General features: G+C 41.6%; 1 protein-coding gene across 1 annotated transcript in view; it reads right to left on the reverse strand.

The window, feature by feature from the left end:
• The window catches only part of LOC120538748 (cGMP-dependent protein kinase 1-like), a 156,671-nt gene that overhangs the window by 123,519 nt on the left and 18,291 nt on the right, over positions 1-14,861 (reverse strand). The window contains exon 2 of the mRNA XM_039768184.1: positions 7,097-7,408. Within this exon, the coding sequence (XP_039624118.1) occupies positions 7,097-7,401 (305 nt within the window). The 5' untranslated portion in view covers positions 7,402-7,408. The remainder of the gene's footprint in view (positions 1-7,096; positions 7,409-14,861) is intronic.

Below are 14,861 nucleotides of genomic sequence, written 5' to 3' on the forward strand. Positions count from 1 at the left end.
ACACAGGGTCATGGGGGTCTGCTGGAGCCAATCCCAGCCAACACAGGGCACAAGGGAGGAAACAAACCCCGGCCAGGGCGCCAGCCCACCGCAGGGCGCACCCACACACACCCACACACCAAGCACACACCAGGGACAATTTAGGATCGCCAATGCACCTAACCTGCATGTCTTTGGACCGTAGGAGGAAACTGGAGCACTCGGGGGAAACCTATTTAGTAATGCCTAATCTTATTTTTCTATTTTTATTTTTATAAACTTTTCTTTCTTCATCTTGTAAAGCACTATGAGTTATATCATCTGTATGAAAATGTGTTCTAAAAAAATACATGTTGTTGTTGATCTGAACTAGTAGTTGGCCACAAAAATATGATGGTCAGATTACAGTTTGTGAAACAGGACTTAAAATAGCCTGCAGAATTCTGGATAAGGACCTTGTGGACAGATGAACCAATATCAGAGTGATGGCAAGAAGAAAGTGTGGAGACAAAAAGGAACTGCCCAAGATCTAAAGCAGACCACCTCATGTGTTAGACATGATGGTAGGGTGTTATGGCTTGGGCATGTATGGCTGCCCCAGGTCGTGGCACACTTCTCTTCATTGGTGATTGATCTACCAACAGCAATGGCACAATGAATTCTGAGGTGTACAGAAAAATCTGATCTACTCAAGTTTGAGTCAGTGCCTCCAAACTCATTGGACAGTGCTTCATATTACAACAAGATGGTGACTCAAACATACTGCTAAGGCAACAGTTTTTCAAAGCTACAAAATGGACTATTTTTGAATGTTCAAGCCAGTTAGCTAATCTAAGTTCAATTGAGCAGACCTTCCATATACTGAATAGAAAAAATGGACAAGCCCCCAGAACAAGCAGGAGCTGAAGATGGCTGCATTAGAGGTTTGGCAGAGCATCATCACAAGAGAAGATCCTCAGCCTCTGAAGATGTCAATGAATCACAGACTCCAATCAGTCACTGAACGTGAGGGGTCTGTGCCAAACTCCTAAATATGATGGCTTTATTAGACCTGCCATATGTGGTGCCCTGAAATGGGGGGACCATGTAGAAAAAAAAATTGTCCTTTCTACATAGTGTCACCAAAATGCATGCAAATCCCATTAAATGAAAGTCTGCAATGTGCACTTTAATCACGATATCTGAATTGTTTGATTTGTAATTTTTAGTTGTGGAGCACAGGGATATATAAAGGTAAAATTTGTCTTTGTCCCAAATATTATGGAGGGCACTTTATATATATATAAGACTTTGCAGAGTGACTTCAGAAAATCCATCCATCCATCCATTTTCTAACCCGCTGAATCCGAATACAGGGGTCTGCTGGAGCCAATCCCAGCCAACACAGAGCACAAGGCAGGAACCAATCCACCGCAGGACACACACAAACACACACTAGGGCCAATTTAGAATCGCCAATCCACCTAACCTGCATGTCTTTGGGAGGAAACCCACACAGACACAGGGAGAACATGCAAACTCCACGCAGGGAGGACCTGTGAAGCGAACCCGGGTCTCCTAACTGCAAGGCAGCAGCGCTACCCACCGGGCCACCGTGCTGCCCACTTCAGAAAATATATTTTAAAAATTCCATGACATATCCCATCAAGGAAAGGTTCCAACCTTGAACCCTAGCTTTAAAGAGTATGTACACTTCACACTTCTGAATTATGTCCTTAAATTTTAAGAGGCTTTGGCAGTCAGTTTTTCAGCCAGTTCAACTGAATAAGAAATTTTCTGATTGATTTTTATTTGCACATCAAACATTGACATGTGCACCACAAGAGTCTTGTTTTAAATGATCAGCGTGCTTGTATATAGTCATGAAATTAATATTTAATCAAACAAGTACAAGAAAGAGTACAATATCAAAATGATAAAGTAAAATAAGCCCCCATCAGGGCTCAAACCTGGAAAAAAGAAGAAAGAAAAGGCAATGCTGCACGATTAAGAGGACATCATGACAGCAGCCACCAACCATTCAGCAGCAAACTACTTGCACAGCAGACAGGCACTTCTTAATTCTGGAGCCAGATGACCCATTGATCCATCTCAAAATGAATTCAAGCAAAACCAGATTAAAGAATAAGAATCTGAAGATTTCCAATGAAAAGCCAGAGCTAATCTGACTGCATTATTGCACAAAGTGAAAAGGCCTCTGCTGACTGGAAATAGGAATAGGAAGCACAGTAAAGAAAATGAAATGAGGTGAAAAGTAATACCAATCAAGAGATCTGAAGACAAAGAGTCAGAAATGGCAAACCAAAATGTAGAGACAGGCAGCAATTCCAGAAAATGTGAAGAAAAACATTTTCAGAGCAGTAAAGATCAGCCAGCAGACTTGTTCAAGTTCAAATTCATTGTCACAGGTGCAGAGTTCTGTGAAATTTATACTCAAGTGCCTGAACAACAGACACCATGTAACCACTATCCACTGACACAATAATAATAATAATAGCAACTCTTCATCTTTATCAGTAAGGGTAACATGGACCTTACACAGAAACCTCCCTCAGAATCCTCTGTGTTCTTCTTTTTCCAAAACTCCCCTTGGTTTACCCCCATCCATTATCTAAGCCAGGGGTCTCCAACATGTCGTTCGCAAGCTACCGGTAGTTTGCAGCCCCTTTCCAAGTAGTTCACCAAAGGGTTAATGAATCCTACAGAATTTGAAAACTTGATTAGTCAAATTAGGGCTGGGCGATCTTTCGAAAAAATCATATCACGATCCTTTTAAAACAAAATCACGATCCACAATCTGAATTGTGACATACACTTAAGAGAATATCCGGACTCAAACTCATCAAGACCTAAGTAACATTTTATATTAAATATCAGACAAAGTTGAATTCAATTGTTCTCTCGTTTGCTAGCTAAGCGGAGTTAAGGCAAACGCCCCAAAGCTGTCGTGTGAGTGAGGAAGGCCCACTGCGTGTTTCTCGGATTCTAACAAATAAATTGGTACCGCAAGCGAACTATGATACATAGCGAAATGAGAGAAGTCACAAACCAGAATGTTCAAGCAAATTATAGAAAAAAACCCAATCTAAATCCGTTAAGTTGTTCTCTCGTGAAAAGCAGACAGACAGACATTGGATTTTATATATTATATATTAGTAAACCTTCAAAATAATGTGCAGTTAAAGTCTCAACAGCATTCTCAGCATTTCTGGAGCTCAGTAGAGCCAGATAACTATAAGAATCTTCACCAAGCAGCTCTGAAAATGTCTGCTTTGTTTGGGTCTCCATATCCCTGTGAGTCTGACATGAATGTTATTAAGTCAAAGTTCAAAACAAGACTGAGAGATGAACATTTAAATGACTCCATAAGAGTGAACCTCAGTGGCTCCACTCCACCAGACACCTCAGTGCCAGTCATCCGACTAACTAAAAAACACATCCCACATGAAACTGGACCTGTGAATAAAGAGACACAGTGACATGGAACACAATGACAAATGAAGAAGTCATATCTGTGGATTTGGAATTGCATTGTTTTGTTCTGACAGCATTCATGTTTTAATTCAATAGTGTGAGATACACTAGAAAATGCATACAGACATACAAAATGCACTTGCAGGTGAACAACATTTTTTTTGCGATGTTTTAATGCAAAATGTGAGTTGCGGACACCAATATTTTGTAAATGTTCAGGCAAAAGAAGATTATTCAGTTTGTTTGAGTTGAAATAAGCTATGAGAATAAATGTTAGAAAACATGAGTAGCTCTCGGCCATTTTCATTTTGTAAAAGTAGTTCTCAGGGCAAAAAAGGTTGGAGACCCCTTCTTTAAGCCCACCTATCCAGAGAAAGGTTGCCAGAAAGCTGGATCCAATTAAAGCAAACCCCAGGGGCAACTCAAGTATACCCACATGAACACAAAGAGACCATACAAGCTCAGCACCGGGACACAAACCCTGGTCTCTTTGTGGTGAAGCAGCAGCACTTACACTGCACCACTCTGCTTGCCCCCACATTACTGCACAGATGGCAGATTGCATGTTTAATATTAACAGACCCAATGGACATGCACTTCACTTACTGAAGACAAAACTGATGGCAGAAAGTCCAACAAACAAGCAGCACCTGAAGACAGCTGCAGTAAAGGCCTGGCCATGCATCAGTAGGGAGGAAACCAACACTTGGAGAAGGTCATGAGTTCAGACTTCAGGCAGTCATTGACTGCAAAGGATTTTCAACCAAGTATTGAAAATGATCATTATACTCATGATTATGTTAGTTTGTCCAAATACTTCTGACCCCCCTGAAAATGGGAGGACCATTTATAAAAATGTCTGTCTTTTCTAAATGGCTCAAATTATGTTTCTGTTAAACACCTTAAATTAAAACTGTAAATCTACACTTCAGTCTCACCTTAATTGCTTCATTTCAAATCCATTTTGGTTGGCACACAGAGACAAAATGATGAAAACTGTATCACTGTCCAAATACGGACCTAACTGTACATCAGACCCACTTGGATCCACCACATACAATGCTACACCCTACCTCACTTTCACTTTTCATATTTAATTGTCCTGTAACAGGGTCTGCAAAGTCACTGCAGGTTTTTGTTGCAATCCAGTTTCTTATTGAGAAGTCAATTATTGCTTATTTTAGTTGTTTTTTACTCCTTATTAGCAGTAAGCTGTAAGTAACCCGGCAGTTCCTTATTCCATTTACTCCCGTGTGTATTTATTTTGAACTATCTGGTTTAACAGAACATTTGGACTCAACCTGAACAGGAGAAAAAAAATGGCTGCTGTTCAATTAAAGAAATTACCAGTGATTAATTGAACAATTACATTTTTTAATCGGAATCAACTGCATATTAATTACAATATATTATACTTCCTTCAAGCATGTCAATATTTTTCTATGAAGTATAATTAATTCCTAATAAAATCAGTTTTAATAATCACTTGCCAATGCATATTAGATTCAGTTAGTCAGTTAGTTTACTGAATAGTTTTATGTAACAGAAACAACAACTACCAAACACCCCCCAACACAAACATTGCTATAATATTTGGAAAAAATAAAAAATAAGATTTGGACTACTATGTTACAAGGCAACATACAAAAAGCTCTAACAATTACACAAACAATTAAATATAAAAAAATTCTATTAAAATCTGGGCGGTATGGTGGCGCAGTGTTAGCGCTGCTGCCTCGCAGTTAGGAGACCCGGGTTTGCTTCCCGGGTCCTCCCTGCGTGGAGTTTGCATGTTCTCCCCGTGTCTGCGTGGGTTTCCTCCGGGCACTCCGGTTTCCTCCCAGAGTCCAAAGACATGCAGGTTAGGTGGACTGGCGGTTTTAAATTGGCCCTAGTGTGTGTTTGTGTGTCCTGCCGTGGGTTGGCACCCTGCCTGGGATTAGTTCCTGCCTTTTGCCCTGTGTTGGCTGGGATTGGCTCCAGCAGACCCCTGTGTTCGGATTCAGCAGGTTGGATAATGGATGGATGGATATATTAAAAATTTGTGCACAATTGGCACCGTTAGAGCTCTGGTTGTGCTTAACCGCGTGATGCAGACGAGTCGACTCCACAGCACTTACCTGAAGAGAAGGAGGACTTATTCATTAGACTGAAAATGTGTTAAGATTAGGAGTTTAAATAGCAAAGAACAGACTGAAAAAAAACTTCTAAATATGTACCTGATAGGTTATTTATTTACATGTTTTACATCGCACATTGTCACAGAATGTATCCTGTCACACACATGCGAATAGGAGACAACTAAAGGGCATGAATAATTGTAATTCCATGCATGACCAGTGGGCAGTAAGGTGCACTAATTGTCTCTCTCAATCCCTTACAGACCATTCTTGGGAAATACCGACACCATTGATGATGTCATTGCCGAGGACATCACTTTCGGTCCACATGATGTCACTTTTGGTTCTGGCCCTGATGACATTACTTCCTCCAATGGCCTTTAAAACCGCCATCTTAAGTCAACGAGTTCAGTTCAATTGTGGACTTCGATCTGTTAAGATCTGTTTAAGCTCAACCCTATAGGGGCCCATGGTCACCACCAGGGGGTACCCCAATGCCTATGGATCCCTGGCCCTCAGCACTTCCGCCACACCCGGAAGTGCTGGAGGTAAGAAGACCAAGGACACCCGGAGTGCTTCCGGGTGCACAGTCAGTACTTCCGCCACCCCAGGAAGGGGCGGCGGAAGCTCATCAGGAGGCACCTCGAGCATGCCTGGGTGACGATAAAATGGGCCGCCTCCCTCTATTCAATGGCTGGCGTCAGGAGAGGAAAAGGACAGAGCTTGGTGGAGAGGAATGGAGGCGGTGAAGGAGGCAGTGTGAGAAAGGCCTGGACTTTGGGGGAGTTTGGGGTTGTGTGTGCACCTTGTAAATAGTAATATATTGTAAATGAACGTGTGTTGGGTGATTTAAAACCACGTCTGCCTGTCTGCGTCCGGGCAGAGCTCCACAGTTTCAAGGCCAAACTTGTATTGGCAGACATCACTGTATATGGCATCTTGTTCTAGACGTTCTGCTATACTGCTTGATGTGGCTTTTTTTTTTAAATGACAATATGTGACAGCAGGATAATGGCAATAATGATGATGATGTTTGCCATCTCATTCAGCATACAGTGCTCGTCAGTCTACACCATTAGCGAGACATGAAAATGCACCTCGTTCACTTCGCTTGTATAACTGGTTTGAGTTTAATTGTTCTCATGCTATTCTTTGCACTTTGAAGCAGCTTGTGTATATGTGAAATGGTGTGTATGAAAATTGGGGTCAAGTCGTCTCCCTTACTGATTCAATAAGGTACGCTGTATTTTATGTTTCAATTAGGGACGATCCTGAATTACAAGGGTAAAATGGCAACTCTTTTGGTATTTATGGATGAAGACCAAGAAATAACAAAAGAAACGATCAAGTGCTATTATTAGACTTGGATTTACTTGGCACTGTTTCATGAAGTGTAAAGAGAGGCAAAAATCAACTGGATTAAATGAATGCTTTTAGGGGTTTTGTTAAAAAACTTAAATGCAGAAATTTTGAATGCGTTAATCACATACTGTGACAGGTCACAGGAAGAAAAGCATACTCACTTCTCATTTTTGGAATAGCAGGTCAGGGTGACATGGCTAATGTCTTTGATGTCCAGCGCTGTAGGCTCTGCAGAGATGGCCTGCCGTTTGGTCCTTTGCTGCTCTGCAAGTTCTGGTTGTTCTGAAACAGACTGGCCAGTAGGTTGTAGGACTGACCGGTATTTATCCAGCTCAGTCTGCAGGTTCTGAATCAGCTCATCTTTTTGATCCAGCTCCAGCTCCAGCTCGTCAATAAGGGCGTCTCTTTGCCGCAGCTCCTCGATCTTCTGATGGAGAGCATACTGTAGATCCCGCAAAGTTCCCATTTTTCACCTGGCAATTATAAAGAAAACTAATAGGTTTAGTAATTCCACATATTGTTTTGACCACACCCATCAATGGAAAGCTCCTGAAATTCTCACAGGGAATTAATGAGGCGGCAAAATGTAACTCCAAAACCTCAATTAAGGCTAAAAGGTACAGTGCCTTTTCTGTACAGAGAACTTCTTGAATAAAAAAAATGTTTGATAGATAGATAGATCTTTCTTTGTTTGCAGGATATTTGGCTTTTTACAGAATCTCTTTAAATATATAAATACATTTGCAGATAGATAAATATATATGACACAGAAAGACACGGAGGCACATATAAAAAGTACAATGACTTTTATTTTTCTTCAGCTGTGGGACACGTCTTCCCCGTGCCACACAGCCCAAACACAGTCCCAAAATCGCCAAGCACAAAACACAATTCTTCACCTCTCTCTAACAATTCCTCCCAGACAAGCTTCGTCTCCTTCCTCCCAACTCTGGCTCCTCGAGTGGTGGTGGCTGGGCCCTTTTATAGCCCACCCGGAAGTGTTCCAGGTGATTAACCACCTGGTCCTAATTGCACTTCCGGGTGGGGCTGAAGACTCGTCCAGCCGTGCTGTGGGAAGCAGACAGCCCCCCGTAGCGGCCACCCCGGGCCCCAACCCAGCTGTGGAGGACTCCATCTCCCATGGAGCCCTGCGGGCGGTTGGGGAATCACCGTCGGCCAGGGAGGCTGCCACCAAGCGTCCCAGGGGAGGTATTGGACTGCCCATGGCGACTCCCCCGGAACATAAGCAGCAGGGGCGTCCCTGCCAGGCATGGGACCCAGCTGTCCTTCACAATATATATATAGTAATCCCACCTCGATGAATAGGTGAAAATCCGCGAAGTACAAACCATATGTTTGTATGGTTATTTTTAGATATTTTAAGCCCTTAGAAACTCTCCTACACTGTTTATAAATATTCTCCGCACAGTTATACAGCATAAACCCTCTTTTATCGCGGTTAATCCGCTCCAGACAGATAAATGAATTTCCACGAAGTGGGATTCTTTATTTATAAATCTAATATTTTCGCAGTTAGAGCATAGAAAACCTGTTTACGACCTTCTAAATACGTTTTTTAACATTATTAGAGCCCTCTAGACATGAAATAACACCCTTTAGTCAAAAGTTTAAACTGTGCTCCATGACAAGACAGAGATGACAGTTCTTTCTCACAATTAAAAGAATGCAAACATATCTTCCTCTTCAAAGGTGCGGAGAATGTCAGAGAGAGAGTAAAGTAAACAATGAAAAATCAATAGGGCTGTTGCGCTTTTAAGTATGCAAGCACCGCGATAAAGCAGCGGCAATGAAGGGATCAATGCGAAGGTAGTCTTTCAGCATTTTTTACAGGAGCGTCCCTATCTTCTAAGCAAACAGCCCCTCTTCTCACACCACCTCGTCAGGAGCAGAGAGAGTGAGAGAGACAGAGACAAGCAAACAATGAAAAATCAATATGGGCTGTTAGAGCTTTTAAGTGTGAGAAGCACTGCGCGGGAAGCATATCGTATATCATTGAGGAGTTTAATTTAATACGTAATACGTGCTCTGATTGGGTAGCTTCTCAGCCATCCACCAATAGCGTCCCTTGATGAAATCAACTGGGCAAACAAACTGAGGAAGTATGTACCATAAATTAAAAGACCCATTGTCTGCAGAAATCCACAAACCAGCAAAAAATCCGTGATATATATTTAGATGTGCTTACATTTAAAATCCGCGATAGTGGGAAGCCGCGAAAGTCGAAGCGCGATATAGCGAGGGATCACTGTACAGTATATATACACAAACGCACTATGGTCTGAACACATGCCAGAATTCCTCAAAAAAACAAAATTAAAAAAAATAAAAATAAAAAGTCCAACTTGGCAATTCAAGTGAGGCTTTACACAAGCATATTTTATTTAGGTGTTCTGTTTTTGAACATTTAGGTTTTAGAGAAAGTCAAAACTATTATAACAAATAACAAGAACAACACTCCTTAAATACGCAACAGAATTAAAAAAAGAAGAAAACCTCTGACTTGGCTAAAAATAAATCATAGTGAGGCATTTTAAAGGCATATTGCTGCAGGTATAAAGGTATAAAGTAGTGTTTCTTTTGCACACTTCTGTTGAATAACTCAATGGCTGAAGATGCTTAATGACAGTGTGTCACAAAGGAAATGTGCAGCAATGCTCACGATGGCCATCCTATTATTTGTCACCTTGTCATTTAATGACATGCTGAAGTGGTTCCCTGCTGCATAGATGCATGATCCACACCCTTAAAGAATGATAGAGATCCTCCATATTTAGGGTGTGGCGGAAGTGCTGCACAAGCACCCGGAAGCACACCGGGTGTATCTGTCTTCAGGCTTAGCAGCACTTTCTGTTGAGGCGAATGTGGTGCAGTCCATGTTTCCTGCAATGTTTCGGCGCCCCCTGGCATTGGCCACGTGCCCCAAGAGGGTGGAGCCTTACAGCTCCAATCTTGTGGCTCCCCTGCACCCTAGGGTGGTAGCCCTCTCGTGTCCTGGGGGAGGTATTGACACTCTCCTAGTTCTTCCATGTCCCAGGCAGGTATCTATCTATCTATCTATCTATCTATCTATCTATCTATCTATCTATCTATCTATCTATCTATCTATCTATCTATCTATCTATCTATCTATCTATCTATCTATCATATATTGCATTTCTATCTATCTATCTATCTATCTATCTATCTATCTATCTATCTATCTATCTATCTATCTATCTATCTATCTGTCCAGTGACCCAGTATGAGCAGCTCTGTATGTGTTAACAAGTCTCTCCCGTGATGGATCTCAGTACTGGATCTCCTCTTGTGTCCAGTGCTCCAAGACCTGCCACTGGGCCCCTACCATCATAAAACTATGCGGACACAGGACAACCAGCAGACTGTATATGGGAAGTGCAGGGAAACAAACCCACGAACCTTAAGCTGCTTGACATCAAGCTGTCCTTTAAAATGCTACAAAAACTAGGGAATTTTTTTTTTCCTGGCCTTCTAATCAGCAACAACTAATTAAGCCCAACTGCCACATGCAAAGCAAATTCCATGCTTTTTCTGCTGATCACAATTGCAAATTACAAGAAAACATAACATACTGTTACATGCTTACATGGGGGTCCAAACAGCCTTGAACAGAATTGCACGGCCCAATCACACCCACACAAGATCTCACTCATACTCTCACTGGGGCCAATTTAGTCGTTTAACCTCACATGTCTACCTTTCAGTGTAAACTTAAATTTTTAAAGCTTGTGTCACTGGAACGTGGAAGCAAATCAAAAAAGAAGCAAGTAATTGAGTAAATGAGATTTTGGAATTATTTATTCATGCAGTCACTGGGCAGGAAAGCATAAATCTTAAATTTAAATGCTGCACGTCTGACCAATGTAGATCTGTGCTACTTCACAAAAAACAAATGTGATTCAGATGACTAACATTTATAGAAAGATCCTTCCATCCATCATTTATTGACTGAAAAGAAGAATTTCAAGCCACTCCGATAAGAAATTGGCTAATCCCTAATAAATAAATGTTAAGTACAAACATAGCATATGAACTCCATACAATCACGACACAACCTGGGAACCGAGGCTAATGGAGACATGAAAAGGCAGAAATAACCACTGCAGTATGTAACTGTTTCAACCCCAACTAATCTTACTGTATGTCATCAGATACAGTATGTAGACCCGTGTGGAAAGGAACATCTGATCCATATTGTGAGTGAAAACAATTTTCATCACCTAAGCAAAAGCAATTCAAAAGGCAAATAAAATGTGATGTTATATCCTAAAATCAAGGGCCGTTAGTTACGCTCAAACTGCATCTGAAGTACTGTGTGTTGTTCTGGTCACCACCCAACAAGAAACACACAGCAGCACTTGAAGCTGGGCAGAGGAGAGCAATCAGGCGCACCCCAAGATTTGTCTTACTGTGACAGAGTATCGGACAGAGGGACCTAACCCAAGTCTTCAAAACCCTCAAAGGCATTGACAAAGTAGATCCAGCAGAATTCTTTCAACTTAAGGGTGAATCACGTACTCAAGAACATGAGTGAAGTTTAGGGGAAGTACAAGTAGAACTGAAGCCAGGAATCACTTCTTTGCTTGAGAAATCTGAAACAAACTACTGAGACATGGAGAGGAAGTAGGAACCTTGACAACCTTTGTGAAAAATCCGGAAGAGATACTGGGACAGCTTAACTATGAGCTACAACAACAACAACAACATTTATTTATATAGCACATTTTCATACAAACAGTAGCTCAAAGTGCTTTACATATTAAAGAATAGAAAAATCCATCCATCCATCCATTTTCTAACCCGCTGAATCCGAATACAGGGTCACGGGGGTCTGCTGGAGCCAATCCCAGCCAACACAGGGCAGGAACCAATCCTGGGCAGGGTGCCAACCCACCGCAGGACACACACAAACACACCCAGCACACACTAGGGCCAATTTAGAATCGCCAATCCACCTAACCTGCATGTCTTTGGATTGTGGGAGGAAACCGGAGCGCCCGGAGGAAACCCACGCAGACACACGGAGAACATGCAAACTCCACGCAGGGAGGACCCGGGAAGCGAACCCGGGTCTTCTAACTGCGAGGCAGCAGCGCTACCACTGCGCCACCGTGCCGCCGAATAGAAAAATGAAAGACACAATTATAAAACAAAATAAATCAACATTAACATCGAATAAGAGTAAGGTTCAATGGCCAGGGGGGACAGAAAAACAAAAACTCCAGGCGGCTGGAGAAAAATAAAATCTGTAGGGATTCCAGACCATGAGACCGCCCAGTCCCTCTGGGCATTCTACCTAACATAAATGAAACAGTCCTCTGTGGATTTAGGATTCTCACGGAAGGGCTTGATGATGATGATGGTCACGTAGACTTCTGCCTTTTAATCCGTCCATCATTGTTTGAGCATCATGAAGCTTTGAGTAGGTGGAGGTGGCACAGGCCACCACCACAAAGAAACCGGAAAAATAAACAGAAAAGAGAGTAGGGGTCAGTACGGATTTTAGAGCCACCATGAATAGTTATTATGATGAATTGAACATATAGAGTATCAGGATTAAGTTAAATTAAGTTAAATTGAAGTTATAGAAAGGCCATGTTAAAGTAATGTGTTTTCAGCAGTGTTTTAAAGTGCTCCACTGTATCAGCCTGGCGAATTCCTATTGGCAGGCTATTCCAGATTTTAGGTGCATAACAGCAGAAGGCCGCCTCACCACTTCTTTTAAGTTTTGTTCTTGGAATTCTAAGGAGACACTCATTTGAGGATCTGAGGTTACGATTTGGAATATAAGGTGTCAGACATTCTGATATATAAGATGGAGCGAGATTATTTAAGGCTTTATAAACCATAAGCAGAATTTTAAAGTCAATCCTGAATGACACAGGTAACCAGTGTAGTGACATCAAAACTGTAGAGATGTGCTCGGATTTTCTTTTCCTAAAAGAACTAAATAAATTAGCTTGATGGACTGAATGGTTTCCTCTTGTTTGTCAAATTTCTCCTCTCTGTTTATATTAAAGTCCTAACCTGATCAAACACTGATGGGTCACATAGACGCAAATGTGCTCTACCTAATGACAAGTAGCGTCTGATGCAGATCCCACTTGGATCAAATGCTACAGAATGTGGCTACTAGAGTTTGTGCACTGCCTCACAAAAAACATCACAACCAGCTCCGAATTTGTAGAGTAAGTGTAGTAGTTTAGTTAGTCTCCATATTTACATAAGAATGAAAAGGAGAGAAAAAGTGAGGTTGGCAAAAAGATTTGCTCATTAGATGGAACATTTGATCCAGCTCACTATAAAAAGAAATGTCTTTTCGCAAACATTGGGTTTAACCAAATGTTAACCACACCATCTCTGCTGGGTTAAGGTTGCTTCTAACTTAAACATTCTGTTCTAGATTTGGTTGTCTGTTTAGATCACTGGCCATACTAAGCAGCAGGTAGTAAGGAACATAAGCGACGTGACAAAAGAGAGGTAGTGTTGGTCAGCCCATTACGTGCCATCTTCTGGAGGGGGCATTGATTTTACAAATCACTTTTGCTTTGTTTCAGATGGTGTGTGCCACGCTCTATGTGCTCCTTGTGCCTTTAAGAACCCATATCATCTGTGGAGCCAGCACACAATAGCTACACAATGTGGAGAACTGGGAAAAGTGTCAAGGCCTCTTTTAGATTAGTTTTGTGTGACCAAAAAAATATATTGCAAGTGAAGTGGTTACAAGAAGGCAAGGAATCGTCAAGAAGAGTTTCAGAATGAATAGGCTCAATACTGAGAAAGGAAAAAGAACAAGACAAGAGGCAAACCAAACTAAATTAACCACAAGGATCAGTCCTGTCTCTTTTATTTCTTGGTGCAAAGAGAATTGTCAGCAACTTAACATCATCAAAACCAAGGAACTGACATTCGCCGCTCCAAAGAGCCTCTCTGTCTGGACTCAATTCACGGAGTGAATGTACAGGTGGTGCAATCTTACAAGAACTTGGGGGTCCACATTAATGACAGGTTGGACAGGTCTCAGAACACAGAGGAACTAGAGAAGAAAGGGCACAACAGGCTTTTTATTCTTAAGAAACTTGATCCTTTAAAGTGGGAAGTGACATCTTCCACAACTCTGTGATGGCTAGTGTGATTTTCTACACTGTGGTGTGTTGGTATGGCAACATCACTTCAAGAGAAGTCCACCAAATTAAAAGGGCAGGCTCAGTTATGGGACGCACTCTGGACCCCCTGGAAGTAGTAGTGAAGGAGAGAATGAAAACAAAACTGAATGACATAAAGAATGTTGTATATCCTCTCTCTGACACTGAGGAATTTTAATCAATGAATTACTCAGCAGAAGGGTGTCAAGAAACACGACTGGGGGTCCTGTATACCGACAGCAATATGTCTGCATAATGCCTCACTGGGACTGGGAATATTAGGTCAGACATTTTGTTACTTTTAAAATTTTCCTTTTCTCCTTTTTAGTTATTCTGGTGTGTTCAGACTATTGTATGTATATCTATATATATATATATATATATATATATATATATATATATATATATATATATATAGTAACAATAAGGTGCTATATAGGTGCCTGATCCAACACTGATGGACAAGGAGGCACGTATAAAAAGCAAGAAATCTTTTATTTTTTTCTTCACCTGTGGAGTTCCTATATAAGGGGCCGCCTCCCTTCATTCAGCGGCGGAAGTCGGGTGGAAGAAGGACGGAGCTGGAGAGAGGACTGGAGGCGACTAGAAAGGCACTTGGTGACTGTGACGCCTGGACTTTGGGGGATCGGTGCTGGAGGCACTGGGTTTGTGCACAGGACTGTTTGTTGTAAATAGTGTATATAATAAAGGAGTGTGTTGGGTGCAGAAACGATGTCCGCCT

This window comes from Polypterus senegalus, chromosome 11 (assembly GCF_016835505.1).
Source record: "Polypterus senegalus isolate Bchr_013 chromosome 11, ASM1683550v1, whole genome shotgun sequence".
In the NCBI taxonomy this organism is placed as follows: Eukaryota; Metazoa; Chordata; class Cladistia; order Polypteriformes; family Polypteridae; genus Polypterus; species Polypterus senegalus.